Genomic DNA, 27,555 nt, shown 5'->3' with positions numbered 1-27,555 from the left:
CCATCCTCTGGGAACCATGAATATCTGTGCAGAATTTCACAGCAGTTCATCAGGTAGATGGATGTGAACACTCTGAGTTGCTGGTGGAGCTAAGAGGAGAAGTCAGTCAGAGCGAACGGTAATTTAATGGAAATCCACTCAGTGTTTGCAGAGATATTTCAGTCAAAGTGGCTTAATGACCAACCAGCTGCAAACACTGAGGACAAGCGGAGCAGTTTGTCCTGCCGTCTGTCCCACAGCTGTGTGTTTGGATCACACAGGTACAGCTGAGAAACTGCTCGTTTTACAAACCGCTGCGCTTCAAAGCAAAGTGACTTCTGTTCACTGCAGGTTTTATGATGAGATAAATGTGTGAGATCACGTCGATTCTGGGAACATTTCTGCTATGAATCCTCTTAAAAATGGAACAATCGCGGCTGACGCATTTACCACAAGATTGTAGAATCAACACAACTACAAATAACAATGTTCCACACACAATATTTTACAGGTTTGTGTCGCCCAAGTTGAGATGCAATTATGTCACTGGTTTGGAAAGAAGTGATATCATGTGCAATTTCGTTTATTTTAGACTGAAACTGCTCTTGTGAAAGTTTATTACAGCATCATTTCATTTTGATGATGCTGATTTGAGTCTATAAATATTAATTTGTGTGAAAAAGGAAACATATTCACAGGCAGTAATAAAAGTATTATCACGTTACAATGAGCCTCTTCAACTGGAACGAATATTTAAAGCGTTATATTTAGATTCATCCATGCCAACGTTTCTTTGTGCAGTTTCACTTGGTGCTTTTCGAACAAACCAGCTGTGATAAATGTGCCTCAAGAACATTAAATTAGAAGGTAAAAACTAAATTTTGTAATTCAAATTTTTTGACAAACCAAAGCGAAAACAGGAAAACAGGAAATCGGCAGGTTAAATGTCTTATTGTGAAGGAAACAGTGATCGTGCAGACGCAGAAAACTCTGGAATAAGCTAAAGTGTGTTTTCACAGTCGTGTGTTAATATTTAACTCAGCAAACTCCAACTGTCAGAGCGTGAAACACTTCACTGTGTGGGGTTATGAGCTCCTGCTCTGAAGGAGGCTCAGTGCTGTTTACACTTTGTCGCTTTGTAACGTCACCTGACTTCCTGACTTCCTCCTGTGCTCCCGTCTTTGTTGCGGCCACTCCAGGCCTCTGTCTCTGAAACATAAACACGTTGTTTATGGAAATGGGCCGAAATTCACGTTTTATTTTGCTGACTTCATGGAAATTCGGTTCATATTTGCGCAACATTTGGATGGAAACCTGGTTAATGTGATGCAGTTGATGCTTTTCTGGAGAGTTGAACAATACAGAGACCTGGAGATTCTGATTGGCTCGTGTTGGTTGGTGTTTATCTCATTTATCCCCAGTGTCAGTGCAAATACTACAGTTTAAATAGTGATGAACTTCACACACATACCAACCCTGTTAGCCAGCTCTAACCCAGACTAATTCCTCTGGAATATAACGTAGTGAAGGCTGAGAAACAGGTAATAAGGATAATAAGAAGTTGTTGAAACGTTTGGAGCGGAGTCAGACTGTGAAGAGAAAAACAGCCTGCAGGAACAAAAAGGTGGAAGACATAAAGCCTCAGCTGTTTCAGAGAACACAGCCCTGCTGGTGAATTCGCAGCGGAGGTCTCTCTGCACCCATCAGACCACAAACAGACCCCACCATGCTGCCTCCCAGTCTCTTCATCATCATCATCATCCACCATCATCATCAGCTTTAGTCTTAGTTAAAAACGACATCTGTGTGTTTCTGTCTTCGTTGGAACAACATGAATTTGTGTTGTTTAACATCATCTTACAAGTCAATAATAAATCTCATGACGACATGAAAACATAAATTATACAACAAATGAAACACGTTCCAGAGACGACGACACGTGTTGAGACAGGCTGATGTTTCTGTTATGGCTGGTGCCTGTAATGAACCGTTAATAATGTAAATTCCCACAGTGAAGCAACAAAATCTCAGAGTGACTCACAGCGTCGTAGTGTCTCTATTGTTCACATTAACTGAATCATTTTTCATTTCACCAAAAATTATTACAAATAACAAAGTGTCCATATGTTTCAGATACAAATCATTTTAATATGAGTCTTAACTTTAAAAGCAGCGTCTCTCCCTGCGTGGACAGGAAACGTTTCGCCTCTCAGGCCTTTCTCGCTGCTTCATCGTTCATTTGTTATGAATTAACAGAACAAAGGCAGATTAACCACAGAGGAGACAGGTTTGCAGATGGATGTTCCTGTATGATATTTGTCTGCAGATTTTATGTTTGCCATTACATTCTGCAGAACCCTCTACAAGTCTGAACAAATTTGCTCTCCTCATGGGAAATGGTTCACGGCAGGTCAAAGAAATTCTGCTGCTGATCGTGTGTAGAGGGCCTGGAGCTGTCAGGTGGTGATTATTCGACACTCACACAAACAATCCAAAGGTAAAAGAAAATCCAGGGTTTAAATGTTGAAATCAGAGTCAGCTCATCTCTCGAACCCATTAGGTCTCATTTCTCTGCCCAGGGTCACAGTTCCACCGGCGGTGAGTCATGATTTCACTCTGGCCGCCACAGCTGTGGAAAGCCGAGGTAACCAGTTTCATTTGTCTGCCGGGTTTAAACAGCAGTAGCCGACAGCGATGGAGAGTTTGGAGGCTGTGGCGAATAAAGCGAATCACTCTGAGGTCAGAGGTCAGAGGCCGGTGCAGAAACCTCAAACACACTTCAGGTGCAAAGTGTCAGGAAACAACTCAACGTACAGCGTCAGTCTCTGGGGATTTGTTCTGCACAGAGTTTTTTAAGGTGATGAATATTTTACACAAAGAACATTGAAATCTCCCCCATTGAAATGTAAATCTGCTCCAACCATGTACAGAAGGAACCAACCAGAGACTGTGTGGATGGGTCTTCTGAACCGGAACCGGATTCCAGCTTCACGAGCACCAGGGATTTGTCAAGACTCTTGTTTTTACAGGATGAGTCTGGAGATTTTCTCTAACCAGCACTGTCTAAAAACTACAGCACATCAGTCTTTGTTAAACTGAGAGTCACGTATGTACGTGTGCTTCTGTATCTGCTCGATTACTGTCAGCTGTGATATCGATGTGTTTAAACAGTGGAAGCAGCAGTGGTGGCTTGTTTCAGGGTCCATGCTGAATTTATGAAGGAGTGTTCGGGCAAACACATGGTGTTAAGTTACCAGTGAGAACCAGTGGAGCCAAGAGCCACAGAGAACAGGAAGGTTTTGGTCTCTTTAAATTCACAGTAAGTCGGATCACGTGCTGCTGTTTTCAGCCCCTATCTGCCAAATCCCAGTTTAACCCCCGCCCTTATGGTCAGCCTCCAGTCAGACCAAGCCCGAGTCCAAGTTCCCCCTTAAGTGCCGGTTTAGTCAGTCCCCTCAGGTCCGCCTTTGTTCTGAGCCCCCTCCCTGACAGAGTCTGTGCGGGACCCCGAGGAGACGTGAGACAAAGAAAAACCCGCTCAGATGTAAATTTTCAGTAGTTTTATTGAAAAATGCCTCTTCTGTTTTCAGAAATAAATAAGAAAATAAGGCTGTGGAATTCACAATCTGCAGTGAAAACACGGAGCAGCAGCACCACTTCCATAGTCTGCCACGCAGGTTTTCGGCTGCATTCCATACTGAGAAATGACAAGAATGACAACAACTATATTCTGGTTAAAACAAAATGAAATGTAACAAAAAAAACATAGTAAATATACACCACAGACATGCAATTCCACCTTCGGTAAAATCAGCTGTGACGGGATAAAGGAAAACTGATAAATATTTAGTCTAGAGATACAAATGAAAGCTGTGTTTAACTGTCATAATGAAACTGAACCGACGACACTGAATGAGAAGGATTATATTTAACATACTGGATGAACTGTGACAAAAAACAAAATCATTTCTAATGTGATGTCTCAACACTGTGAACAAACACTTTCATTCCTCCACTACCATCACTAGCATCACTGTTCAACACGCTAGTTCACACAGACGCGATGCAAATATGTTACAAGCAAAAAAAACACAAGTGGAAACAGGAAGCTCACAGGTTTGTTTCATGGATCCTCACGGTTTTTTTTCTTCTTTTTCTTTTTTTTATTTTACCTCTCAGTCGCCCCCTCCCTCCGTCCAAACCCTTCACCTGCCACAAAAATGAATATTCACATACGTTTTAAGGCATTTAAAGGTATTTTCCAATAAAGTCGAGGTGTCAAACCCCTTTTTCTGTGTATAATGTGCATAATTCCATCAACAAACACAGGTTGAACAAGAAAAAAGAAAAGGAGAACATGGCTTGTCTTATGATGTTAGCCTGTTGGGTGCCTTTCTTGATAGTGATCTCTTTCGACGCCGGTTTTGCGACACCTGATCCTCCTCGGGGACTGGGACTACTCGGGTGTCGGGTTCAGGAGGGTATTGGCCTGCTCGGAGATAGTGTTTGGGCCATTTGAGCACAAGTTGGCAAATTTTCTCTCAGTTTTTCTCACATGCACAAAAAAAATGTGTTGAAGTTTAGTTTTCCTGTGCGACTGTTTGCTAAAGCTCTGATCCGGGTGGTTAGTAAAGCAGGGGGCGTGTCCTCAGGGTTTCTGGGGGCGTGTTTGTTGGAGTTGCTTGTGTGATTCAGGATTTATTCCTGATCTCTGAAATGATCTTTAACTTGTAAAATGTGATTTCAGATACTCGACTGAATTTGCAGGACTTTGATTGGCTGAGACAAGTGAACCCCACCTACCCTCCGCCCCTGGACACACCCCTGCATGTTCCCTCTTTGCTGATGTTAGAACAGGTTCAGGTGTTCAGGTGACTTCTTCACTCCAGAATTATCAGCAGTCATTTTCTCATTCATTTACAAAATGAAGCAACAAAACTTTTCTACTTTCGAATGGAGTTGGACGAGCAGCCTGGAGACGCTGCTGTGGCTGCGCTGTCAGTGTTTCAGTACGTACACATACACTTCAGCTGGTTTGGGCAGAAAAATAAAATAAAAAGGAAAAACTTTTTTTTTTGAAGTGGAAAATCTAAACCTCCAGGGTCACATGTGCAGACTGAGTTTGGCCCTGAGCAGTTTAAAACAGCGACGAACACGTGGGCGGGATAATTTAAAAAAAATTAAAAAGTAAAATAAAATAAAAAGGAGGCGTTTTGTTGGCATTCAGCAAGCAGCAGGTTGTTGTTTGCAAGGCACAAGCTTTAAAACTACAGATGTTAAAAACTAAATTTAGTGGACTTGGTTCAAACATCATGTACAAGGCACAAATTAGTTTATTTACACGTCACCTCCAGAGAAATGCTGTTAACAGTTGTTGCTGCTGTTGTTGCTGGTGATGCTGTGGTGGTTGCACTCGTTTCTCTGTTACAAATCCACCTTTGTTAGTATTTGTTTGGGTTGTTTGTTGTTGTTGTTGTTTGGTGCATGCTCCTCCACTGAACACAAGGTTTCTTTGTTTGGTCTTTGGCTTCAAGATGCAAACAGGCCACTAAACAGGTCGGTGCCATCACCGCTGCTGCTGGTGGTGTTTTGTTCTACTGGCTGTGAGTCGTTGTTAGTACTGGTTCCCTCTTTGTTGTTGTGTTGTTTTTCAGCATAGTTTGTTAATGGTTTCCTTTGGCGGTTATCCTTTAAACAGCTCTAGAGCGTGTGAGCAAGTGTTTCAGTTACAGGACTTTGAGTTTTGTTTTTTTCAGGAAGTCAGTGAAAGCAGCACAGGCGGCATAGAAAGTCTACTATGGTGAACCTGAAACAGGCCAAAGAGGATGGAAGGTGTCAGTCAGGTCAAAGCAGCGAATACACAACTTCAGAGTTTCTCTCTAATGATTAGTGATAAGTTATAAGACTGTAGTTTCCACACATGCATTAATCCTCTGGTTAAAGTTCGGGGAAATACACCTGCTGACCATTTTACCTGGAGTCAGATGAGAAATGTAAATAAACAGATTCTCTGATTTACATGTTGCAGAGTGATAAACGAGCTCGTGCCTCAGGTGATGGAGGAAACCGCTGCACTCATCAGATCCATTTCACACTCATCGTGACTCAGACTGAGCTGCAGTGATTTCATTCATCATTTGACAGAAAATAACACGCAGCTGCTTTAACAACAGATTCAACTGATAAATTCAAATGTGAAGATTCGTTTCCTCTTTGTGTCTCATTTTATACTAAACTCAATATTTAACAGAACATTTATTTTTATCACTGATGGTTAGTTTATTGGTGACACTGATCAATCAATCAGTCACGTTCAGACTCAGTCACCAGCCCGTCCACGCACAGACGTGGACCTGGTGTCTTTCTTCTCATCTGACTCCAGGAGATGGAGAACGAGGATTTTCCCGAGCTGTTGGTGTGTACGTTAAAGTTAATGTCATTTCTGTTTGAAGATTTAATCCCGAACTTAAACGTCCAGCGGTTCAGTCACAGAATTATCTACGAGTAAACGTTACAGGATGCTGTTTTATTCTAAGTGCTTCTGTTCTGTTCCTCATACGTACCTATGTATCCCTGCCCGTTGTAGGGAATACCGACACACTGAGAGGAGTCGCAGTATCCAGGAGGTCCGGGAGGTCCACGGACGCCGGCGTATCCTGGACGCCCAGGTGGACCGCGAGGTCCAGCTGAACCTGGAGGACCTGGAGGTCCTGTCCTGCTTTCTCCTTGTGGACCTGTTGGATCATAAAGGTGCAGACATTCAGACACTTACACTGATTTTGCTAAACAGACACAAAAATTCAGTCAGCCAATCAGAACATCGTAAACTAACTCAGTCCCAGAGGAGGCGGAGTCCAGTCCTGAGTCTGCTTTTCAGATCTCACGTATTAATACTTTCAAATAACAAAAGATATGAAACTCAGGTTCTGTCAGAGAGATTACACGTACGAAGGTTAACGAGGGATTAAAGGATTAGTTCGTTAACAGCAGCAGCTGTGCTCGTTCTCGTCTCAGATGTGATGATGAGATTTGTCCTCTGTGATTGTGACTCAATATCTGTGTGTTTTTTGTTGGTCAAGCCAAACAAGACGTGAAGGTGTGAACTTTGAATAAACACAGACATGTTTTATTGCTGCCGTGGGTTTAGGAAAGTGTGGTGGACCTTCTTCAGTCCCGGATGTTAGAGTGGTGTTCGGGGGCTGGAGCTGCAGTTCGTGAGGCTCAGAGTGACTGTTCTCCGTGTGGTTGTGTGTTTTTACGATCACGCTTGGAAATTCAGCTTTGGGTTGTTATTTCTGATTAATTTAGAGATGAATTCAAATTTATTATACTGTTGTAAAACTGTCTCAAATAAAACCCCCAGGCAGTGTTTCACGATCTCTGCACCAAACAGATAATTATGGCTCAGTGTCATCACTGTGCTCCAGTTCCAGCTGGAAACGGAATTTATCAAATAAATAAATAAATAAAAAGCTGTTGCAACTGCTGCTGACAGTCAGGCACAATATTTGGAACATAAAAAACTAAACTATGAGGAAAGAATGGCAGAGGCTGGATCTGCTGATGCTTTTTCCTCCTCTGCGTTGTGTCTAGACATGAACAAAGCCGGCTTGGAAAGTTTCCCTGTCGGTTTGTGTGCTCCTCGCTGTCCCCAGCGTGTGTGCTGGGAATGAGCCTCCTCCACCATGACTCACTGCCGTCCACTTCCTCCACTGCTGCTCACACTGGTTCCACAACTTGACCGTGTCTGCTTCAGAAAACTGTTTTTTTTTTTTTTCTTCCGTCTGACAGACTGGATGGTCTCAGAGCTGTGAGGCTGTAGTCTGGGTGCTGGATTACAGCGGGACGGGGTGGACGTGTGATTAGTGGGGGCGCTCTAAGGCGCCGGGCAGGATGACATCATGGTTATGTTGCTGACATCTGAGCTGACTTTTGCAGAACGAGATGTTTTCTGCTATGTTTTTGTGGCTGCCTCGTTGTTGGAGCGTGGCTGAGTTGAGATGGTTTAAAGAGAATGTGCGATGTACCTGCGGGCCCTCTCGGTCCTTTCTGTCCAACTCCTGAGACGCCTCGTTCACCTTTCTCTCCTGCAGGACCTGAAGGAAACACACTGAGTCAGCCTCTGTGTCTATTAGAGAAGGTCAGGGCTCACAATGTTCCTGAACATGCCCATTCTGTCTGTACACAGTCACTGTGGTGTTCACTCATTCTATAATGTTGGAGACTCCTTCTGTGCTGTAGGCTGACGGGGGCGTACCTCTCTCTCCCTGCTGGCCGGGTAAACCTGGACTTCCGGGGAAACCGTTCCTTCCTGTGGCGCCCGGCTCTCCGCGGGGTCCCTGCCTGCCGGGAGGTCCGGGAGGCCCTGGGGGTCCTGGGTTGTTGTTGCGGTACATGCCGTTGGGGATCTGGTTCAGTAGCGTGTTGACTCGAGTCATTTGTGCTGCAGCAGCAGAGAAAAAGGAACTTTGAAACCAACCCAAACAGCGAGTGGCAGACTTACTGTATCACGAACAGTCTGGTTGCTTCACGGTGCCAGAATCATTTCCAAATGGAGTTCAGGAAAAAAAAAATCAGCACCACTTACAGTTTACTAGCTGCTCGCAAACTTGTCTGGCGATGGATCGCATCATGTTCTGAGGAGCAAAGTCGCCCTGGGAGCAGAGAGGAAGGATTTCAGATGAATACACATGAAGATCTGTTTTTGAATGTGGTGCCTGAGTTTTATTAAACAATGTTTGTGGCTCAGGTTTTACTGATGATGTGCAGCATCTTCCCTCCTGTGCTGTACCATTAGTTCACGTCCCTGTTCCTTTCTGTGCTGATCTGTCTTCACGTTTTGTGACATATGTTGTGTTTGTGGAGGTTCTATGTGTTTACATCTATGATTGTGAACTGTATTTCCCATGTGTACTTGCATGAAAGCCACAGAAAAATTGAAGTTTCTGAGTCTCTAGATTCAGATTTCTAGATTCTTCTACATTCAGATTTACTCACTCTCTCTCCCTTGTCTCCCTTGGGGCCGACACCACCCTAAAAAACAGAAACGCAAAACTGTTAAAACCGTTTAAACTCAGAGACGATGCTGGAGGGGCGGATAAAGCCGCCGTGACAGGAAGGACACTCACAGAAGGACCAGAGTCTCCGGGCTTTCCGGGTTTTCCTGCAGCACCTGGTATTCCAGGAGATCCTGGAGGTCCCTGCAGGGAAACAGAAAGAAACCAGTGAAAGTTTGGAAAACAGAACCACCGGGTTTGGATATAATCATTGTCATATTAACCATTAACAGAGCTTCTTCCCCAGAAATACTCCCCATATGAACCACAGAGAAGGGTTAAATATCATCACAATCATCTGTCCTGATAAACGTTTGAATCAGAAACGCTAGCTTCAGTCAGCACCACCAGCTTGTTAAATCTGAGTGGGGAAATTAAACCAGTTAAACAAAATAAACTGGTGCCAGCTTGTCCTTGAGCAAGGCACTTAAATGCTTAATTGTTTCAGCTGGGTTTGCGTGCCTTGCTGACCGGCCAGCAGTGCAGGTAGCAGCTTCCAGGTGTGGATCAAATGGGTCAAACCATTAAAAGTCTTACCATGGGCCCTGCGGGGCCTCTGGGTCCAGCTGGTCCTTCCTTTCCTTGAGGGCCCTGAAATTAAAAGATCATGACTTAAGAAACTGAACTGTTCATGTTTAAAGAATCCAGAGGATGTTTGCCATTAAAGCCAGCCTGTGTGTACTCACCCTCACTCCAGCTGGTCCGATCGGACCGACAGCACCGGGAGGACCAGGTGAACCCTGCAGACACACAGAAACAAATCAAAGCCCACTTTACCTTTCTTTTTTTTTTTTTAAACACGTAATTAAAAGGTCGCCTTTGCTACGATGGACCACCTCAAACCGGTTTGTTTCAGCGCCGGATTTCTGCGCGTCCAACAGTAAATCTGCTTCTTCGCGCTCATTTGCTCAGAAACCCTGCTCACTATTTTTATTGTCAATCCTCTCTGGTCTTTGATGCCTCAGCATAAGATTTACAGGGAACATAATATATTCCAGATCCATTTTATTGGCCGTTATAAACCAGGGCCCGCGTGGTCTGCAAGTCATTAAATGCATGTTGCTATAGCATCTGCTCCAACATGGTCACCTGCAGCCTGCTCGCTCCATCAGCACCGGCACGTGGAGGTACGCTCAGTGGGTTTGTTTTATTTGAATAAAGAGCAGATTAATCAGCCTTACTCAGGCTGTGAGGGGGAGGAGGCCATGATGAAGACTACAGCTGCTGCGTCACAGCTTCCACTTCTATGAACAGGTCCGGTTTCAGAGTCCTGTCCCTGTGGAGGAGCAGGATGGGAAATCATTCCCGTCGTAGAGCTGGAACAACTAGTCAAATAATCGAATAGTTGACTGACAAAAATTTAATAGGCGGCTAATTTGATCATACTTTAATCTTTAAGCGTATCAGTTAAACTGCACTCTGAAACTCTGAAACCTGCTGGATATAAAGCAGCTAAAAGCCAGAACACTGATCCTTCTTATGCCCATGTCAGAATGCAAAGCCTGCGAGGGCAAATTCTTTTAAAATCCCACTAAAGCAAAACTCCTCAGGTCAGGAGAGGCCACAGCAGCAGCCATTTACCTGTGACTGTGCCTATAAACAGATTTAATGGAGTCTCCCTGCACTGAGCTGCACAGACGGATCACTGGACATAAGGAGGACAGAAAACTCAGAGGTGTTTTTTCCAGTCCCTCCAGCATTTAGGCTTCATTTACCTTCTTATGTGCTCAGCTGTAACCTAATCTGAGACGGGATCAGACCTTTAACCACAGCTGGAGACGTGTCTGATGGACACAGAGACATCTTTGCTAAGTTTCCGTCTCACTGCTCTGTTTAAATGGTCAGTTTTGCTGAATTTTTCATTAATAAATGTCACTCTGATCGTTCTGTGTTCCATGAAACTTTTTGTATTTATGACTTAAAAAGTACAACATGTTTCTTATAACGAGAGTTTTCCCTGATCAGCTTCTCTGAATCCTGCAGCAGTATTCATAAATCTGTCACTGGAAGAAGCAGCTTTGACTTCCATCTCATCCCACCCCACAAAAACTTTACCTGATCACTCAAGGTTTTAGAAACAGACAGGTTTATCCTGTATGACTCAAAGCTTCAACAGTGACCCAGGCTGTTCTTTACTTTCATGCCAACAGTTTCTTTATAAGCTTAGGTGTCATTTTCTTCTTCCAAACCCTGGATATCCCAGGTTGGACCTCAGCTCCTTGTATATTCCCAGATAAAACAACTTAGATTAAGAGGAGGATGCAGCAGCTGGCAGCAGGGCGACACTTAAACACTGCTGTTAATCAAGGTGACTTGTTCTTGGCTCATCGTCCGCAAAAAAATTTAATTTAAAAGTAATAATCAGAAACCCGCTGCAGAGAAACATACTCCCTCTTTTCTCTCAGAATCCTCCTCAGCTGGAAAAGCATCTGTGTCCAGCCACGTGGCCGGACGCCAGACCAGTAGTCAAACTGTGAATTATCCCTGTTTCCTCTTAAGATCCAAAAAGCTTCTTTTAGCCAGAGCTGCACTTACTTTCTGTCCAGGTAAGCCAGAGTCACCGGGGTCTCCCTTTGGTCCAGGGCGGCCCTGAAGACAGAAAACAACAACATGAATGATGGACCGTGTCTGACAGCAGGAGAACATTTCTTTAACACTCAGATCAGTGACTCGACAGTTAGAAGAAAAACGTTCAGCCTGTGGTGTCGCTCCGTCCAAGATCAACAGATTCTTCACATGAAGATGTGATGCTTTACAAATGTGGTTTAAGGTGAATTTAGTTCTGCAGTGGTGGAAGAAGTATTTAGATTGTTTGGTGTAGTTCAGAGTCAAAAGCAGCAGCTGGTCAAGAAGCAGCTGATTGAAACCTTTGTAGAAGTTCAGTTCAGGTGACTGGACATGAAACTGTCCCAGTTACAGAAGATAAACAGCTGTGTTAGAAAGTATCTGCTTCTTTGATTAAAAAAATGGCAGCTGAGGCTCATGGGTATTGTAGTATTTACAGATATGTGCCATTCCACACGGACTGAACATGATTTCTCATAAATTAAGTTGGAACTAAAATTGATGGTTATAACATGATCCTATAGCATCAAAACATGCAGAAGGCTCATATGTTTCTATGATGATGAAACTATTAAAATAAAACCTTTAAAATGAAATTTACAGTGAGGAAAAATACTTCTAGAAACCAGCAGCTGCATACTGGGAAAAGGAAGGACTACGGTTTTAGAATTTTATATAAAACATCTCACCCATATTTTTGTAGACTAAAGAGAACACGTATGGCTGCCAATGTCTGCGGTACATTTAAAGTCCAACAGACAAGTGCCTTCAACCTGGAGGGACACTCAGGGGACAAGTCTGTTTTATTTAATATATGTAATTCTTGTGTTTGCCAGACGTCATAAAGAGATCATATGTTTAATATCTAAAATCTCAATCTGCAAAGTAACTTGTTGATCAAGTGTAGTGGAGTATGGAGTCACCCGAACCCAAACTGGAGATAGTGGAGTAGAGTGCAGATTATTAAGGACGGGACTTCGTTACATCACCGTCTGTGACCTTTGTGGAGACGAGGGAACAGTTCTGTTTGATTTGGGTACGTCTCATCTCCGAGACGGAAATCCAAACTCTGATTTATTAACATTCAGTGATACTGAGGTTTCAGGTCTTTTTGGTATCACTTCTTCCCTCAGACATGAAGGAATGTGAGTCTCTGCCACAGATACTCCCCAGCCTGTAAATTCTCTTCAAAATAAATCGCCAAATAATCCCCGCTCCGATGTGCTGAGGCATCCTGGGATTTATGTTTGGTTGCTGAAAACGCATCGCCTGTGTGGCTCAGAGTGGGGAGTGTGTGAGTGTGTGTGTATCAGGTGTGTTTATAGCCTTACAGCCTCTCCTGGAATCGACAGCCCGCTGGGTCCTTGAGGGCCAGGCAGACCCATGGGCCCAGGTGGTCCGATATCTCCCCGCGGGCCGATCGGTCCCTGCGAAATACGGATAAGAAATATTTAAACACAGGAGGAATTTGTTGTTGCTATCTGCTGATATCTCTCGGCCCAGTTTAAGCATGACACTGTTGCAATCTGTGGAAAAGACCAACAGGAGATAAGGAATGCTGCTGCATGGATCGAACCGAACTCCCCTTCATATCAGGGGAAAAAGAAAACTCCTCATTCAATAAGTGGAATCAGATGTGCTGACTCTCTTCAAAGCTTTCGTACTTTAAACAATCGTTTGTTTTCATCGAGGGCAGATAACTCAGAGTCCGATCCAGCTCAGAGGAAACTGAGGAAACTGTCAGGGATCTTTATTTTCTCCACAGTGTTAATTAAAAGACGAAGCAGCAGTTTAAAGATGATGTTACAGATACTTACAGCAGGACCAGCCTCTCCTCTTTCACCTCGAGGACCTTTGCTGCCAGGGGCACCCTGGGGAGGGGGAGAGGGGGGCATTTATCGCATTAACACAACAAAGACAACAGGAGAACAGACCAAAGGAGCATCTGTCAGGATTTATCTGAGAACTTTAAAGATTAGATTTTAGATTCATCATGAGAAAGTGTTTCTCTTCTGTATTCAGTTATTAATGGCTGTTAAACCTGATGATACTCCGTCTTTCTTATTGTTGACAAATTCCATTAAGACCAAAACCAACCAGGTCCCACACACCCACCATCCTGCTGCCCCCCAATGTGGATTAATCCGCCGCTGAAAATAGTCCCTGATTAATTAACTGTTTCCTCCTGTTTGTTTGATTAAAAACTACAAAGACCAGCTGTTTAAGGGAATTACTGAGCCTTTTAAAAAATAAAACTACACATCTGTGAGGTATTTTGAGAGATGGTCTAACTCTCTGTTGGTTTCATGGGATTTGTTGACAATAAGAAAAATACGCCAGCTTTTCCCATGTCCTTACAGGAGACTGTATGTCTTGTTAAAATGGACATCAGTGCAGACAGAGGGGAGGAGAGGAGGGTGGAGATGTATCCATCAGCTGTCAGACAGGTCAGCCCTCAACATGCTGCACTGCAGTTTACCTTCTCCCCTCTCTTAAAAGATTTTATGAGGCACTGCAGAGAAAGTTCCCATGGTCCTGTGCTTCAGGGAGCAACATTCTCCCTTGTACAACATACAGGATATAAATAACCATAAATAATCTGAGGGAGCTTTTGCTTATGTACAGGTAGTAATACCACCGTGGAAAAACCAAAGCCCTGCTTTTAAGTGAAAGCACATAAAGAAAGTATAAGAGTAAGTTAAAGTGCCTTTAAGCTGGTGAAGGAAAATCCTTCCACTCGAGATCATAAACAGGCACAAGCTTTTTACGTCACATTTAAAAATCTCTGTATCACTGAGCAGAAACGAGACTGATCGTTACAGCTCATTTAAAATTGAACTGATGTTTATCTCATGTTGAAGGTAAAACGTGAATCTACCGGTAAATAACAGGGTGTAAACACTGTGTTCTGGCCAGACAGGCAGACACGGGCTGAAAGACACACTGATGTGGTTCTTACCACTGGACCCTGAGGCCCTGGGAGTCCGGTTCCCTCGGAGGTGCAGGTACAGGAGTTAGGGAGAGACGGACACTTCAGCTCATCTCTCTGTTGGAGGACAAAGATAATTCAACAGTCAAAAACATCAGAAACATAAAGACAGTTTGTGAGTGAACGTCCAGACGAAGCGTCTGAAAGAACAGAATCGTACAAGCCAAAGAAAATCACGTCCAAGTCTGAACTGATTCAGCTTTGGACTGAGGTCTGGGCAGGAGTTAACATCTAAGAGCGTCCCTGTCACCTCATTAGCAGCAGATGATTCATGCAGTCACTGACATACACTGTGAGTGAGCGTCCTAACAAGGTGTGTGGAGCCACAGTGGGAAGCATGTCCCTGTATGTCCTGCAGGTCTCTCCCGAGGTGAAGAGTTCAGACAACATTTCTGTAGGTTCAACTCTTCCACAAGACAAAGAACAGAGCTGAGATTTCGATCCGTGATGCTTTAAAGTGATGTTATCCATGCTGATCGACTCTTGGATCTTGGATCTTTTAATAAATGTCAGTAAAACAGCCCAATCAAGCAGCTGTCCCTGCTCTGCAGCAACTCAGATAATCATCCACCACAGCTGAAACCTTTTCAAAATCCTGTGGAAGTCCAACCGCAGACGTGCTGCGCTCAGACAAAGCTTTATTTGTTACGGCGTCCCTGGAGATCTCTGCTGGGACTGAAGTGAGAAGCCTTCACACTGAGACAGGCCAGAGTCCAGCCACTGAACAACAGCCTGAGCTGTGCTGCATCTGAGTCCTCACACTGTAGCTGCTGCTGATGCCCAGATTTTTAACAGCCTGAAAACAAATGTCCTTCTCTTTTTATCCTTGCACTGGTATTGAGAAACACCAGAAATTATTTTCATAGGAGTTCATGTGTGGAGGACGAAGGACAAAGGACAGAGGGAAGTTTCTCTGTCAGTCCGTTCAGCAGGTGGTGGAGACGCAGCGGTGCATGTCTGTAACCCACAGAATTATCAGCAGCTCTGCAGCTTTTTAGCATCTTTCAGCTCGTTGTACAACTGATTGGATTCAGCTCCGAAAGCGATTCAACTGAAACGACGTGTCCGTTATAATCATGTTTTCCAGAGAGACTCCCAGATGTTAGCATTGAAGCTGGTGAGTAAAATATATGGACGGTGGCCAAAGAGAAGAAAATAAGAAAACCAAGCAGTATACACTGAAAACGCTGTTAAATGAACAAAGCTAAGCTGCTGTTTTATGTTGTATCTCACGCCCCGCTGGCCTTTCATCAGATGTATCAGCTGGCTCATACTTCTGAATATCATACATGGCCTGTTTGTTTTTCTCTTGGAGCTTGTTCTGATTGTGATTATGCTGCTCTGAGTCCTGCGCTTTGATCTGCTGCTGAGTCTGAAAAACAACCGAAGAAAGTCAAGGACACACTCCGACTCCTGAGAGCTGTTTAGGACCTGCAGCTGAGTGCTACACTACAAACACACTCGTCTGCTTTTTACTGTCAGGAGGCTGTAATTACTTCCGCTTTTAACTGCACCTAAACGAGCTGCCAAAAACAAATCCACTGTCCCTGAGTCTGGATTCTTTCTTTCCAAAAACGGAGAAAAACCAGGTGGCCTGAGAGTTTTCTGTCGGACGATAATCAGTCAGCACACCCAAAGATGCGCCACAGATGTAAAAACAAACAAATATACAAACAAACACAGGAAATTTGCACTTACACACAAGCAGATGTGAGTTTCAGAGTTGCTCTGGATGCAGAAATTATCTCAGGGAAATGTGTATAAAGTAAAATAATGTCTTGTTTTTCCATTTAACCTCACATATCACATATCACGATGACCGAAGCATGGCCACAAACAATGGCATCAACATTTTCTTCACTTCAAGGGTAGAAAAAACAAAATGTGCATTGAAAGCATATGTCCAATCAGTGCCGAAGATCCACAAACACAAGAGTTTCTATTTAGGCTGAAATCCAAATTATATCAGAGAAGAATCTTTAGTCTTTAGGCCAAAACTCTGTCAGGGATTTCTATATTTTGTGATCTAACTATAGTTTAAAAGGACAGAAGCTGCTCCTCACAACAGCTGATTATCTCAACACCAACGCCAAAGCTACAGCCAGAGATTTTCCACCATTCAGCTGTGGGTTACAGGAGTGAGCGGAGGTGCTGGGTGATCGTGTACACACTGAGTGTCTGTGTTTCGTGGAGGTGGAGGGCTCCCCTACCATAGACGGGAGGTCACAGCATCTGTCTCTGCTGGTCCAGGCCAAGCTGCAGACAATATCGAACATCTGGAGCTGGAACTGTGGAGGAGGAAAAAAACAAAACATGGAAACGGTGTTGTGGTACATGTGTCTCTGATACGCCCTTCACAGCTCCCAGAAGACAAACAGAAAAATAGCAGAGAACGCGGCACAGCCGAGTCCCATCAGCCCCGGAGAAGAAAGGAAACGTCTCATATGGCAGTCGTGTTGGCGGTTTAATGTACAGCACTGCTCCAGTTCAGAACCAGCTCCTCTTAATGAACAACAATCCCTGATTCTGTTAGAATGCCCCAGAATCCTGCTGCTGTGATGAAGCTGTTGTGAAACCCTGTCAGCTGTGTTCATCTTCAAACATTAAGAGCGTGCCTGGAAGGAGTTTGGAGGCCGAAACAACAAAATCCATCCCATCCATCCCGGTTTCCTTCACTTCAATGGATAAATATCACATTTTTTTATACTAATGAAATGTTCAACTTTCATATTCACTGCCACAGTCACTTTAATCAGTCAGTATTAATCCCAAACATTTTCTGAATAAATGGATTCACCTCCACTGGACACTGAGCCATCTGCAGTTGCATCACATTATAGTGGTTCAGTTGAAATCAGACCTCTGTTCATCACATATCACTGTTGCTGGGTATCATTGTTGTAGATGCAGACTGACAAACACAGTCCTCCTTAGTGCAGTAACATATTCAAACTCTAAATTTGCAAAGTCCAAATTAAAGTAAAACACCTCGTATATTTTTACATCCGTAGTTTAAAGTTTCCTTCTTCCTCTGCAGGATCAGAGTTCACTTACAGTTGCTGATTCTCCTTTGGAGCCGATGGACTTTGACATCTTGCCCAGAACCTGGTAGCCATCGCTGGACGTGTTTCCAGCGGCCTTGATCTCCTTCTCAGCCACTTCTTGGCAGTCGATGTTGAGTTTGACGCTGGTGGATGAAACCAGGATATGGAGCTTCAGAGAGAAAGAGAAAGGAAGGAGAGAAAGGAGAAAAAAAGAAGAGCAGATTTTATTGGCACATTCTTTGTTCTACGACCAAGTCTTGTGTCTGGTTTTTATCCTGATGGCCTGCAAATTATTAGGTTATGGCGAGCGTGGCGGTGGAGCCTGAGCAGAGGGTGGACGTGCTCAATCGTCTCTGCTGCAGTTCTGTTTTTGAAACACTGCTGGAATGTGAGAGAGCTCACAGAGGAAAGCCAGCGCTTCCTCACCATTCATTCACAAAGAAGAGGCACTGCATCACTGCACAAACACTGCTGCACAACGTAGGAAACTAAAGATTGGACCAAATGATGGACGGCATAGAAATTCCCATGGTGCTTTGATGTTTGCACTACTTCCTGTTGCTTCAAGTTCCATGTTATTACGTGTACCTACTTAAAAATACCAAAGGGCCCAAAAACTGCCTCTATGTTTCAGAGCAGAGGGCATTTAAACACATCTAATGCACCAACTCACTGCATGGAGTTCACTGGTTTATCTGTATGTACCTTAACATGAGGCTCTAACTGTAAAATATACAATGTCTTAAATACAAGTAGAGACGTTCATATGTTTATGTAGATTCCTTTCCTGTTAATGACATCATGTTGTTGTCCTGAGGACAGACAGTCAGTGGTAAGGTTACTGGTGGTGGATCAGAGCGGATGCTGTGCTCATCCTGTGAGTCTCAGTGTGATTATAACAACAAAACTATTTCCTGATTGGTCGATACCTGATTAACCTAATAAGGCCAGCACTGACGCTGATACCCATTCTGCTGATTGGATTTCTCCCCTCTCCTCAGAAATCCCTGTTCTAGCCGGAGAAAAACATTTTGGAATCCAAATTCATTCCTTCCATCTCAGTATTACACGGATTCAACCCTGAACTGTAGAATAACTGAGGCAGTGGAATCATCTGTTACACACAAAACCACAATGCATTAACAACGCACAGTCCCCACTCAGATCTCCCTCGCCACATCTCCTCATGATGTCACTCTGTGGTCAGCCACGAGCGCTGACTTTACTACAGCCTCTCCTCAAAGCTGGCCCCTCTGAGGCAGCGGCCGGTCGGAGACGGTCCAGCTGTAAGGAGGGAAAACACTGCTTTTACAACGCCATGGAGCAGCAGCTGGCAGCTCCGGCAGCCGCGGCTCGCTGCTTGTGGTCAGTCAGCGTCTGCGGAAATGCAGAGGCATGTCTAACAGACCGCAGAGACACTGACACGTCCAAGAAGGACTTTGGGGAGGGAAGGACAGCGGCGTTTCCATTCACACTGTAGATTTCAGGCATTTTATCTGACGCTCTGCAGCTTTCACAAAGTCAGCAGGTACTGTCAAAACTTTAGAGTGTCGCCCTCCACACTTTTAAAACCCAGCTCACTGGGTTTTAAAAGCCAATAACAGATCTGATACAACAGCTGATACAATCAGACTGAAGCTGCCATTATTTTAAAAAAGGTCGGGTTCACGCCAAAAGAGTGTCGCTCAGACCTGTGCTCTCATCAGGCTGAAGAATCCTCTGAGGTTTAGAGGAAACTCTGACACTGATGCATGAGTCTCATGAGGATCTCTCATCAGCTGTTACTCGTCATCAGATTCGCCAAAATAAAGGCGGTGCCAATGAATTTCATTCAGGTTTTTAGCTGTTCTTCCAGCTTTGGAAAAAAATCAAACATCAATACGAACAGAAAAACGTACAATTTAAACTGAGTATCAGAGCCTGATGTGTCTCACACACACACACACACACACACACACACACACACACACACACACACACACACACACACACACACACACACACACACACACACACACACACACACACACACACACACACACACGCACACGCACACGCACACGCACACACCAAATACTCACAACAGCACCAAATGCATCAAACTGCTTTTTAAAGTGTGGTAACAGCAGTGAGACACAGCAGGGAGAGCGACGGGCCTGACTTCCTTCCAGGTGGTGTCCAGTGAAAAATCACAGCCTGTGTTTTACTGGCTCTACGGGCACTTTGAGAATGAACCTTTAACCATTCATGCTGAGGGGTGGAGGCACGCTGTGGGTTACAGGCTGTCACAGAGGCATGTTTATATAAGTGGAGATGAAAATGTACATCGCTCTCACTGCAGATAGAGGTTTCCTTTGACCTCGAGTCAGCAGGACAAGCTTTATGTTTTCCTTCTCCAGAACGTTTCCCTGCCCTCAGTCGACCTGAAGCTCTGTCTGAATTTATTTCACTCGTTCCTGTTTCCAGAGGAGAAACCGACACTAAAAGCAGTTGTTAGAAGCAGAGGGTGATACTCCAGGTGTGCATGTGTGTCAGAGTGATAGTGACAGTGCTCAGGGAACCTGCTCAGGTGTTCCAGGTGTAAATTAAGCAACAGTGCAGTGAAACTCTCCTCCGTTATTTGAATTTAGCGTCTCATGTTTGCTTTCTGAAACTGTTTTTCAGATTAATCTGTGTGATAGTTCCTTTTCCGTTTGATTCGACGTCTCCAGAAAGTTCCCATTAGTCCGAGCATCTTTGTTTTCTATCTTTGTCTTTTAGCTCTCAGAGGCTGAGTAAAAGTTACAGGCACTGGCAGGCTTGTTAATCTATTCCTCTGCAGTTGGCGCAGATCATTTAGCGACGGCTGATAGCTAACACAGCTCACGTAATCCTTGTTTAGTCCCGTCGGACCACAGAGATGCTCCGTATCTGTTCAGGTATCCACAACAGATCTGCCGGTTTGACTGATCTCTGCTGTTAAACACATCTGGGGGAGGACTTCAGAGATCCGTCCACTGCTGAGTGAGCTGGTGGGTAAAGTGCTGCGAGGGGAAAGGGGATTAGCGAAGTCAGACGTGGTGATGTGGCGGACGCTGACGTCTCCGTGGATCTGGCACAGCTCACAGGGAGGCTGCACTCAGGTTTAAGCTGACTTTCTAAATCATGTCTTTTTTTCACTGACAGCGAGTTCAAAACATCCCAGTGAGCTGTGAAGGCTCGCCAGTTCTTTATCTGACACGCATTTAAATCTTTAAGTGTACAAAATGATTCTTCAGCTCAGTTATTTTTATCATTTTGGAAGCTGCCAAAGCAAAAAGCAAAAATCCAGAGTGAACGGATCAAAGGTTTTAAGTTCCGTGACGTACAAACGTCCTCCCTGCAGAAACGCCCTCGAGCAAGAAACTGAAATCCAGGCAGGTACCGGGGTTTATGGCCATCTCTGACCTCTGACCTCTCTGTGGAGGGAGGGGGAGGCAGGAGAAGGAAGAATTTCACCCTCAGGCATCAATTCTGCATCACTTTCTCTTTCGCTCTGATGGTCCTACTCATTTTATCACATCTGAAACAAACATGTCTGGGACTTCTTCCAAGAACTCCGGCAAAAAAAATCCTCCTGAGGAGATTTTTTTAAATTCTGAGCTGACTGAGTGAATTTTAATCCCACTTGGATTTTACAAGAAGTCATTTCATGCCTTTAGTTAAAGACAAACGCGATGATTTACTCACAACTCACTGTTTAAATTCCTAAATGGACTCCGTTTTTCTGCCAGAGGGGAAAAGAAATTACAGAACAAAAACAAAGGATGAAAAAAAAAAGGTCAAAAATAAATTACTGCCCAGAGGAGCAGTATTATCAGGGGGCAGGTGTTACCAAAGTACAGCAGGTAATCTGCTGACAGGCTTTCTAAATCACTGAGTCTCTACTATTATAACAAATGATTCACTGAGAGACGGGTTTTAAAGCCTCCCTGCTGACACTAACGTCTTGCCCTGCGGCAGACGCAGCATACAGAGGCATGCTGGGAGGTAAAAACCACAGAGCAGCAAGAATTCCCCTGCGGTCGGCTACCAGAGGCAAGACCGAGCGCCTGCCTCCCAAAAACTCCCCCTGAGCCGAGAGGACGGAGGGGAAACTGCAGAGAGAGATGGATGGAAGTGAAGTCCCACCTCCCTGCTGGCGCTCCTCAGCTGCTCTGATGTAATTGTTTAATAGGAACAGCAGTGACCCAGTATTTTCCAGGCAAACGTCCCAGCTGGGGACTGCAGTGCATTTTTAATGGTCTCCCCCTCTCAGAAGAACTTATGGATCCCTGTGAAACTCCGTGATATTGTTGCACGGCTGTCCACACGGTTTCCCCTCAGCAGCACGTCGTGTAAATAAGAGCTGCTATCAGCACCACAGCTCTGAGCTTCGCTGCAGAACATAACACGTTTCCCCGTCCCTTTTTAAAACAATGACTTCCTCTGAATATTTTCCCCTCTCACACAATTTCACGGCTTTTTGCTCTAAAATAAGTTTGATTTCACAAACTTTAAGAACTGATGATTATCAACTATATAAATTATATTTAGTGCAAAAAAAGATTAAAATAAATAAATGTCACCTTGTGAAATGGACTAAAATCAAAGTCTTTGAGGAGTTGGAGGAGTGTGTTTTGTTTTCGTTCGATGTGGAAAAAATCGCTGTTGTTTAAATTAAGTCGTGCAGTCTTACATCCATGAACAATGATTTCCTAAGAAGCACATAGCGGAGCTATTAATGCACATGCAGTTTTACTTTCACACACTTTGAAGAGTGTCTTAAAACAGATTTCACTTAATAAACCCTCCAATTCAAGAGAAAAACAGGAAAACAAGCAGAGCTACAAAATCAGCAGCATTAATCTCCATCGCTCCAACTCGGGCTGGATATTTAAACCAAACCAGCTCCACTGGAGTCTCTGTCTATTGATCATTTTATAACATCCAGAGGACACATATGGTCACCTCCATCCGTCCATTACTGGGTTTGAACTGTATACAGTCAAAAATTGAAAAAAGAAAGTTTGCAGCACTTTAGCATCACGCAGCTCTGTGTTTTACTGCCTACAGAGGACCATCTGTTTGTCTGAGCTGACATAACTCTTCAGGAACACGTCTGTAGTTGCATGTGAGGTGCTCTGCCTGTAATATACAACATATTTGGAATCTCAGGCATCCACCGTCTCTGTATGATCTCAGGACGTCCAGCGAGAACAAAGCAGAGCGATTCGATTGATGTGTCACGCCTCAATCACACATAGAACTAAAAAATCTTATATAATTCAACCATTAAAGACATATTTGACTTTCAACTCTGTTCTGTTCAATTTAAATATGACTCAAACCTGAAATGCACATATGGATTGTATAATGCTGCTGCTTTAACATCCCTGCAGCGTGTTTCAGTTTGCTGCACAGTAAATGAAGAAGGAGCAGGGTTGTCAGCTCTGGGCTGCCTTACGGTGTTTTGGCTCATGACCTCCACAGTGTGGAGTGTTTACCTTGTGGAAGCTTCCATGGAAGATCTTCTTCACTTGATCGTTGTTGAACGCGACCCTCTGGATCTCGCCGCGCTCGTCTTTGTTGTAGAACGACACGGTCTGGCTGGAGGCTGAGCAGAGAAAGAAAAACATCACACGAGCCTCTTTATCTGTGAGCAGGTTTTTTTAGTTAGAACATCACAGCACACTTTCCACACAGGTAAGCAACTAACCTGCCATTCTGATTTGAAGGAACAAATGAGGCCTGGAGGCCAATTTTAACTCCCGTATGTTCTGAGGTGACACACAGGTGGTCACCGGCAGGCTGCAGATGTTACCTGGGAGCTTTTTGAGGGTATTGGATTCAGATGTCCTGACCAGTCAGAAGCATATTTACAAACTCTACACAAAAACACTGGGACCATATTGTGCAACCCAGTGATGATATAATCATATCATGTTATTTCCATGAAGTTTGGGGAAATATGGTCAAAATTAAAGTGGCAGAGGTCAAGATATCTTGAATTTCATTTCCTTACAATGGGTCAGTCTCTTCAAACACTGGATCCCACAATTCCCATAATGCAAATTTGTACAGATGGTTCAATTCTTCTCAGCTCACTCTCGTCCAAAATGTGAGTAAGCATATTTCCCAAAAGTTAGACTATCCCTTTAATAATGCAGACTTTCTTTCTGTAGAGGATCTGAACCTCAGTGTCACCTGAGAAATCTTATTCAGGTGATCGTCACCGGAGCATTTCTGCTGAAGCCCAGCAGAGTCCTGCGGACGGACTGAAGCTGAGGCTTTACTCGAGCCAGCTGAACGCGGCCGATGGCACGAGATTCTTGTGGTAAAAGGAGTCGGCTCGGTTATCAACTGAGAGCGAAGCAGCCGGGGGGAACAGCCGGCTCATTACACCCCACTCAGCTTGTGTCGAGATCAGATACAACACAATGAGGCACAGCTGCTCCACATCCCCTCACACGTTTCCACGCTGGGTTTCATGCCAGTACCCTCTTTTCACTGCGCACACATCAGAGGATAGGAACACAGAACGATATTTACGGTCAATCGTGACGCCGGTCTCTGGCTTGTGGTCCTTGCTTGACACCTGCCAGATGTCGAAGGCCTCAGTGGGTGAGTCAGGGAGGAGGCGGAGCATGAGGATGATGGTGTAGGCGTGGGGAAGACCGTCAGGATGGATCTCTCTGTTCACGAGACAAGAAGAGAGGACATGTTGGATTAACTGTGAATACTGAGAGGGTTTACGTGTCTCTCTGATCCAACACATGGCCAGGTTCACTGAGGGAACATGAATAAAAACACAATAATAATCAATTCAAATTTTACTAATAACTTACCCTCATTAGTAATGAAGCGTTTTTACATTCTAGTTTTGATGCTTCTGCTTCAGAAAAGGATCTGGACAGAGCTTTTTCCCTCTCACTCACTGTATTAGAGCAGGATGTTTCCCATTTGTCCCTCTGATGTCACTACACATTTTGGAAAGTTAAACTTGATAAACAGTCAGAACTCAAGCTGTTTTCCACCACTTTGGTGTTGCATGTGATATTCTGGATATGGGACGCCTGTGTTGGGTGGTGGCCAGTATTAACAGTCTAGTTTGCAGTTGGGTTTGCACTCAGTGGCCTGACGGAGGCTTGTTGTGTGAAACAGCTTCAGAATGGAGTGAAAAGCAGTTTGGAAGGCAGGTGGGACTCTGTGGTGACCTGCAGCTCTGTCCCACCGCACACAGCTTCGTAAATTCACTGATCCGGTTCGAATGAGCTCAAAGAGTCTGAACACAGCCGCACAGGACGCTTCACGTTACTGACATGAACAACTTGGAAGTATTAAAAACATACACAGCCACTGCGACGCTGTGAATGTTTCTCCCTGCAGAGTTTAGTGAGTTAAGTCACTGGTTTATCGAAACTTCTTCAAACACAGGAAAACAGAATGACTTTCATCAGCTGCACTACAGTAAAATCCAGCATCTTTCACGTGAAACTCACGTAGTGGGCTGAGTCAGGAGGGCGTTCTTGTGGAGCCTGTATGCTGTGTAGCTGTTGAAGGAGCCTGGCTCCATGGAGACGCCTTTGACGTAACTGTACGTCTTCTCTGTCAGGTTGAACGCCTCGAGCATCCTGAAGCCTGTAACAACACATCAGGAGCTTTGTCTCAAAATGACGCACTCATCACATGGAAGCAGTCAGACCTCTCACTGCACAGGCACTGATGGAGGAGGTCACGACATTAGAAAGGACAGCGGGTGACTTTTCTGGATAAACGAGTGATCTGTGTGTTCGTACCAGGTGAAGTAAATCCATTCAGGAAAATCAAGGGACAGGCTGTGGAACAAGAAAGAAAAACATTTCACCACAGATTCATCAACCAAAGCTGAAACACTTCCTATTCTGCTGCAGTAAAATCTGAGTAAACTCACACGACGACGCGGTTTCACAGATGAAGGTAATCAGGTTTTCTTTGATGGTGTCGAAGGCATCGAAGTCATCTATGACGAAGACGTGCCTCTCGCTGGGTTTGCTGCCGATCTCCTGCAACTCCACAAAATCCACGTCCGCAACACCGATGGCGAAAACGCTGTAACCTGAGGACAGGACGCACAAATACAGTCGAGTTAAAACAGGATCCAGCTCTGCCGCGTATCCTGGGGATAAAACACTGATCATTTTAGTGACCACAGTGTCCGTTACCTGCGTGCTGCAGCTTGGCGGCGTTCTTCTTCACCTCGTCCTGAGATCGTCCGTCTGTGATCGCTACGACAACCTTGGGGACATTTCTTCTCATTCCATTTTCCAATGAAAAGGCCTTGTCATAGGTGTGTTTCAGTGCCACCCCTGCTCAACAGAGGGAGAGGGAAATGACAACGGTTTGGGATGTTAAACAGTCATGACAGAATCTGGTTTGTTGCAGACGTTTCACGGTCTGCACAAAGCAAATGATCGTGATCGAACCTGTCTTGGTGTTTCCTCCTCTGTAGCGAATGTAATGAAGCGAAGACATGGCGACGCCTTTGTCTTGGTAAGCGTTCAGCTTGAACTCTGTCTTTGCGTTGTCGCTGTACTGCACGAAAGACACCTGTTTGGAAAGTCACACGGAGAAACCTCAGGACAGAGCAACAGACTGAATTCCTCCAACTGTGAGTGCTTAATTCACTGAGAAGGCAACAGATCAAAATGTTGTAGAGCACTCAGAGTCTCTGTCACATGTTTTAATTACATGTATGTAAATATTCAATAATGGAAAATAACATGAATATTGATAAATATACTGTAAAAACTTCTCAAATAAATTTGGTCCACAGCACATTTGGACTTTTCTTTATTATCCAGATGGAGAGAAGTGTCTTTGAGGACTCTGGAAAAACTGCTCAAAGCTTCTGGAAGTGATGTCAAACAACCTTCAGGAATTTTCAAAGATCAACAGGGATTTACTCTTCAGAAAAACAGATGCTTAACTCTGTGACTTCAATATAATTACAACACTTAAATTCCAGTAAATTCCACTGTACTACTCAAGAATATATATATAACATATAGCATGTCTACAATTTTATACCCGAGAGAGAGAGAGTGTATGGAGTGTGCACATGGTCCACACAACAGCTGGAATACTGAATCCACTGATTGTTATTTTAACTTAATATTACAGTTTAATTTATAGGTCTTTTATCAAAATGTTTTAAAGGAGGAAACACGCAGCACGATGTCAAAGCGCATCGCTCTGATCCAGACCTGCATTCCCGAGGGTCCGATGACATCAAAAGCGCCGATCATGCCGGAGACAAAGTGCACGACTTTGGTGAAGCTCTCCTCGCCGATACTCCAGGAGCCATCGATGAGGAACACCACATCTGCTTTGGCACCTTTGCAAACTGAGGCAGGAAAACAAGTCAGTAAGGAGCTTTAAAGTCCAGCGGCCAGACCTCGGGGCAGCATCACAAACACCAGCAGAGAAAATGGCATCATCACACGGCATAATTATCGTTTGCGAGCCGGAGCACATAAAAAAGCCGGCTGAAAGCGTGCAACAAAACAAAACGATTGAGAAAAATGACTTGATGAGGCCATGTACTGTATAGTAATTATGGGTTTCACGGAGAAAAAAAAAAAATACTGGCAAAACAAAACGAGGAACATTTGGTCACCAGAAGGGTTGAAAGTGAGCTCTGGTTAATGGGCTCCTCTCAGACGAATACGAAACGGGTCAGAAACTTTGAATAATCTTTGCCTTATGTGATGCAGCATACTTTGTAATCTTCTCTATCCGTCCTTTTCATAAACAACTTTTACACAACACCAAACGGCACAAACAGATTCTTTGGACCGGTCTGTCTTCATTTTTCAACACCTAAGTTGTTGGTTCTCAACAGGCGTGTTCCTTGTCATGCGGCCACGGGGCCAGCAGCACATGT

General features: G+C 44.2%; 1 protein-coding gene across 7 annotated transcripts in view; it reads right to left on the bottom strand.

The window, feature by feature from the left end:
* Window positions 1-3,524: 3,524 nt before the first annotated feature.
* The window catches only part of col12a1b (collagen, type XII, alpha 1b), a 93,842-nt gene continuing 69,811 nt past the window's right edge, over window positions 3,525-27,555 (bottom strand). For 6 of the 7 annotated variants that reach the window (XM_041064108.1, XM_041064112.1, XM_041064109.1 and 3 more), the window contains 23 exons: window positions 26,876-27,015; window positions 26,096-26,219; window positions 25,835-25,978; window positions 25,564-25,728; window positions 25,430-25,468; window positions 25,133-25,271; window positions 24,183-24,325; window positions 23,138-23,247; window positions 17,644-17,802; window positions 16,800-16,877; window positions 14,560-14,646; window positions 13,418-13,471; window positions 12,932-13,027; window positions 11,571-11,624; window positions 9,722-9,775; window positions 9,573-9,626; window positions 9,108-9,179; window positions 8,977-9,012; window positions 8,567-8,633; window positions 8,237-8,422; window positions 8,007-8,075; window positions 6,543-6,713; window positions 3,525-4,468 (listed from right to left, as the gene is read on the bottom strand). In XM_041064108.1, coding sequence (XP_040920042.1) covers window positions 4,347-4,468; window positions 6,543-6,713; window positions 8,007-8,075; window positions 8,237-8,422; window positions 8,567-8,633; window positions 8,977-9,012; window positions 9,108-9,179; window positions 9,573-9,626; window positions 9,722-9,775; window positions 11,571-11,624; window positions 12,932-13,027; window positions 13,418-13,471; window positions 14,560-14,646; window positions 16,800-16,877; window positions 17,644-17,802; window positions 23,138-23,247; window positions 24,183-24,325; window positions 25,133-25,271; window positions 25,430-25,468; window positions 25,564-25,728; window positions 25,835-25,978; window positions 26,096-26,219; window positions 26,876-27,015 — 2,363 coding nt within the window. In that variant the 3' untranslated portion in view covers window positions 3,525-4,346. Of the gene's footprint in view, window positions 5,786-6,542; window positions 6,714-8,006; window positions 8,076-8,236; window positions 8,423-8,566; window positions 8,634-8,976; window positions 9,013-9,107; window positions 9,180-9,572; window positions 9,627-9,721; window positions 9,776-11,570; window positions 11,625-12,931; window positions 13,028-13,417; window positions 13,472-14,559; window positions 14,647-16,799; window positions 16,878-17,643; window positions 17,803-23,137; window positions 23,248-24,182; window positions 24,326-25,132; window positions 25,272-25,429; window positions 25,469-25,563; window positions 25,729-25,834; window positions 25,979-26,095; window positions 26,220-26,875; window positions 27,016-27,555 lie in introns of all 7 variants that reach the window. The other variant, XM_041064111.1, reaches the window with a different exon arrangement.

This window comes from Toxotes jaculatrix, chromosome 19 (genome assembly GCF_017976425.1).
Source record: "Toxotes jaculatrix isolate fToxJac2 chromosome 19, fToxJac2.pri, whole genome shotgun sequence".
NCBI lineage: Eukaryota > Metazoa > Chordata > Actinopteri > Toxotidae > Toxotes > Toxotes jaculatrix.
Note: the sequence above shows the minus strand (reverse complement) of the source record. Positions and strands in the feature narration are given on the sequence as shown.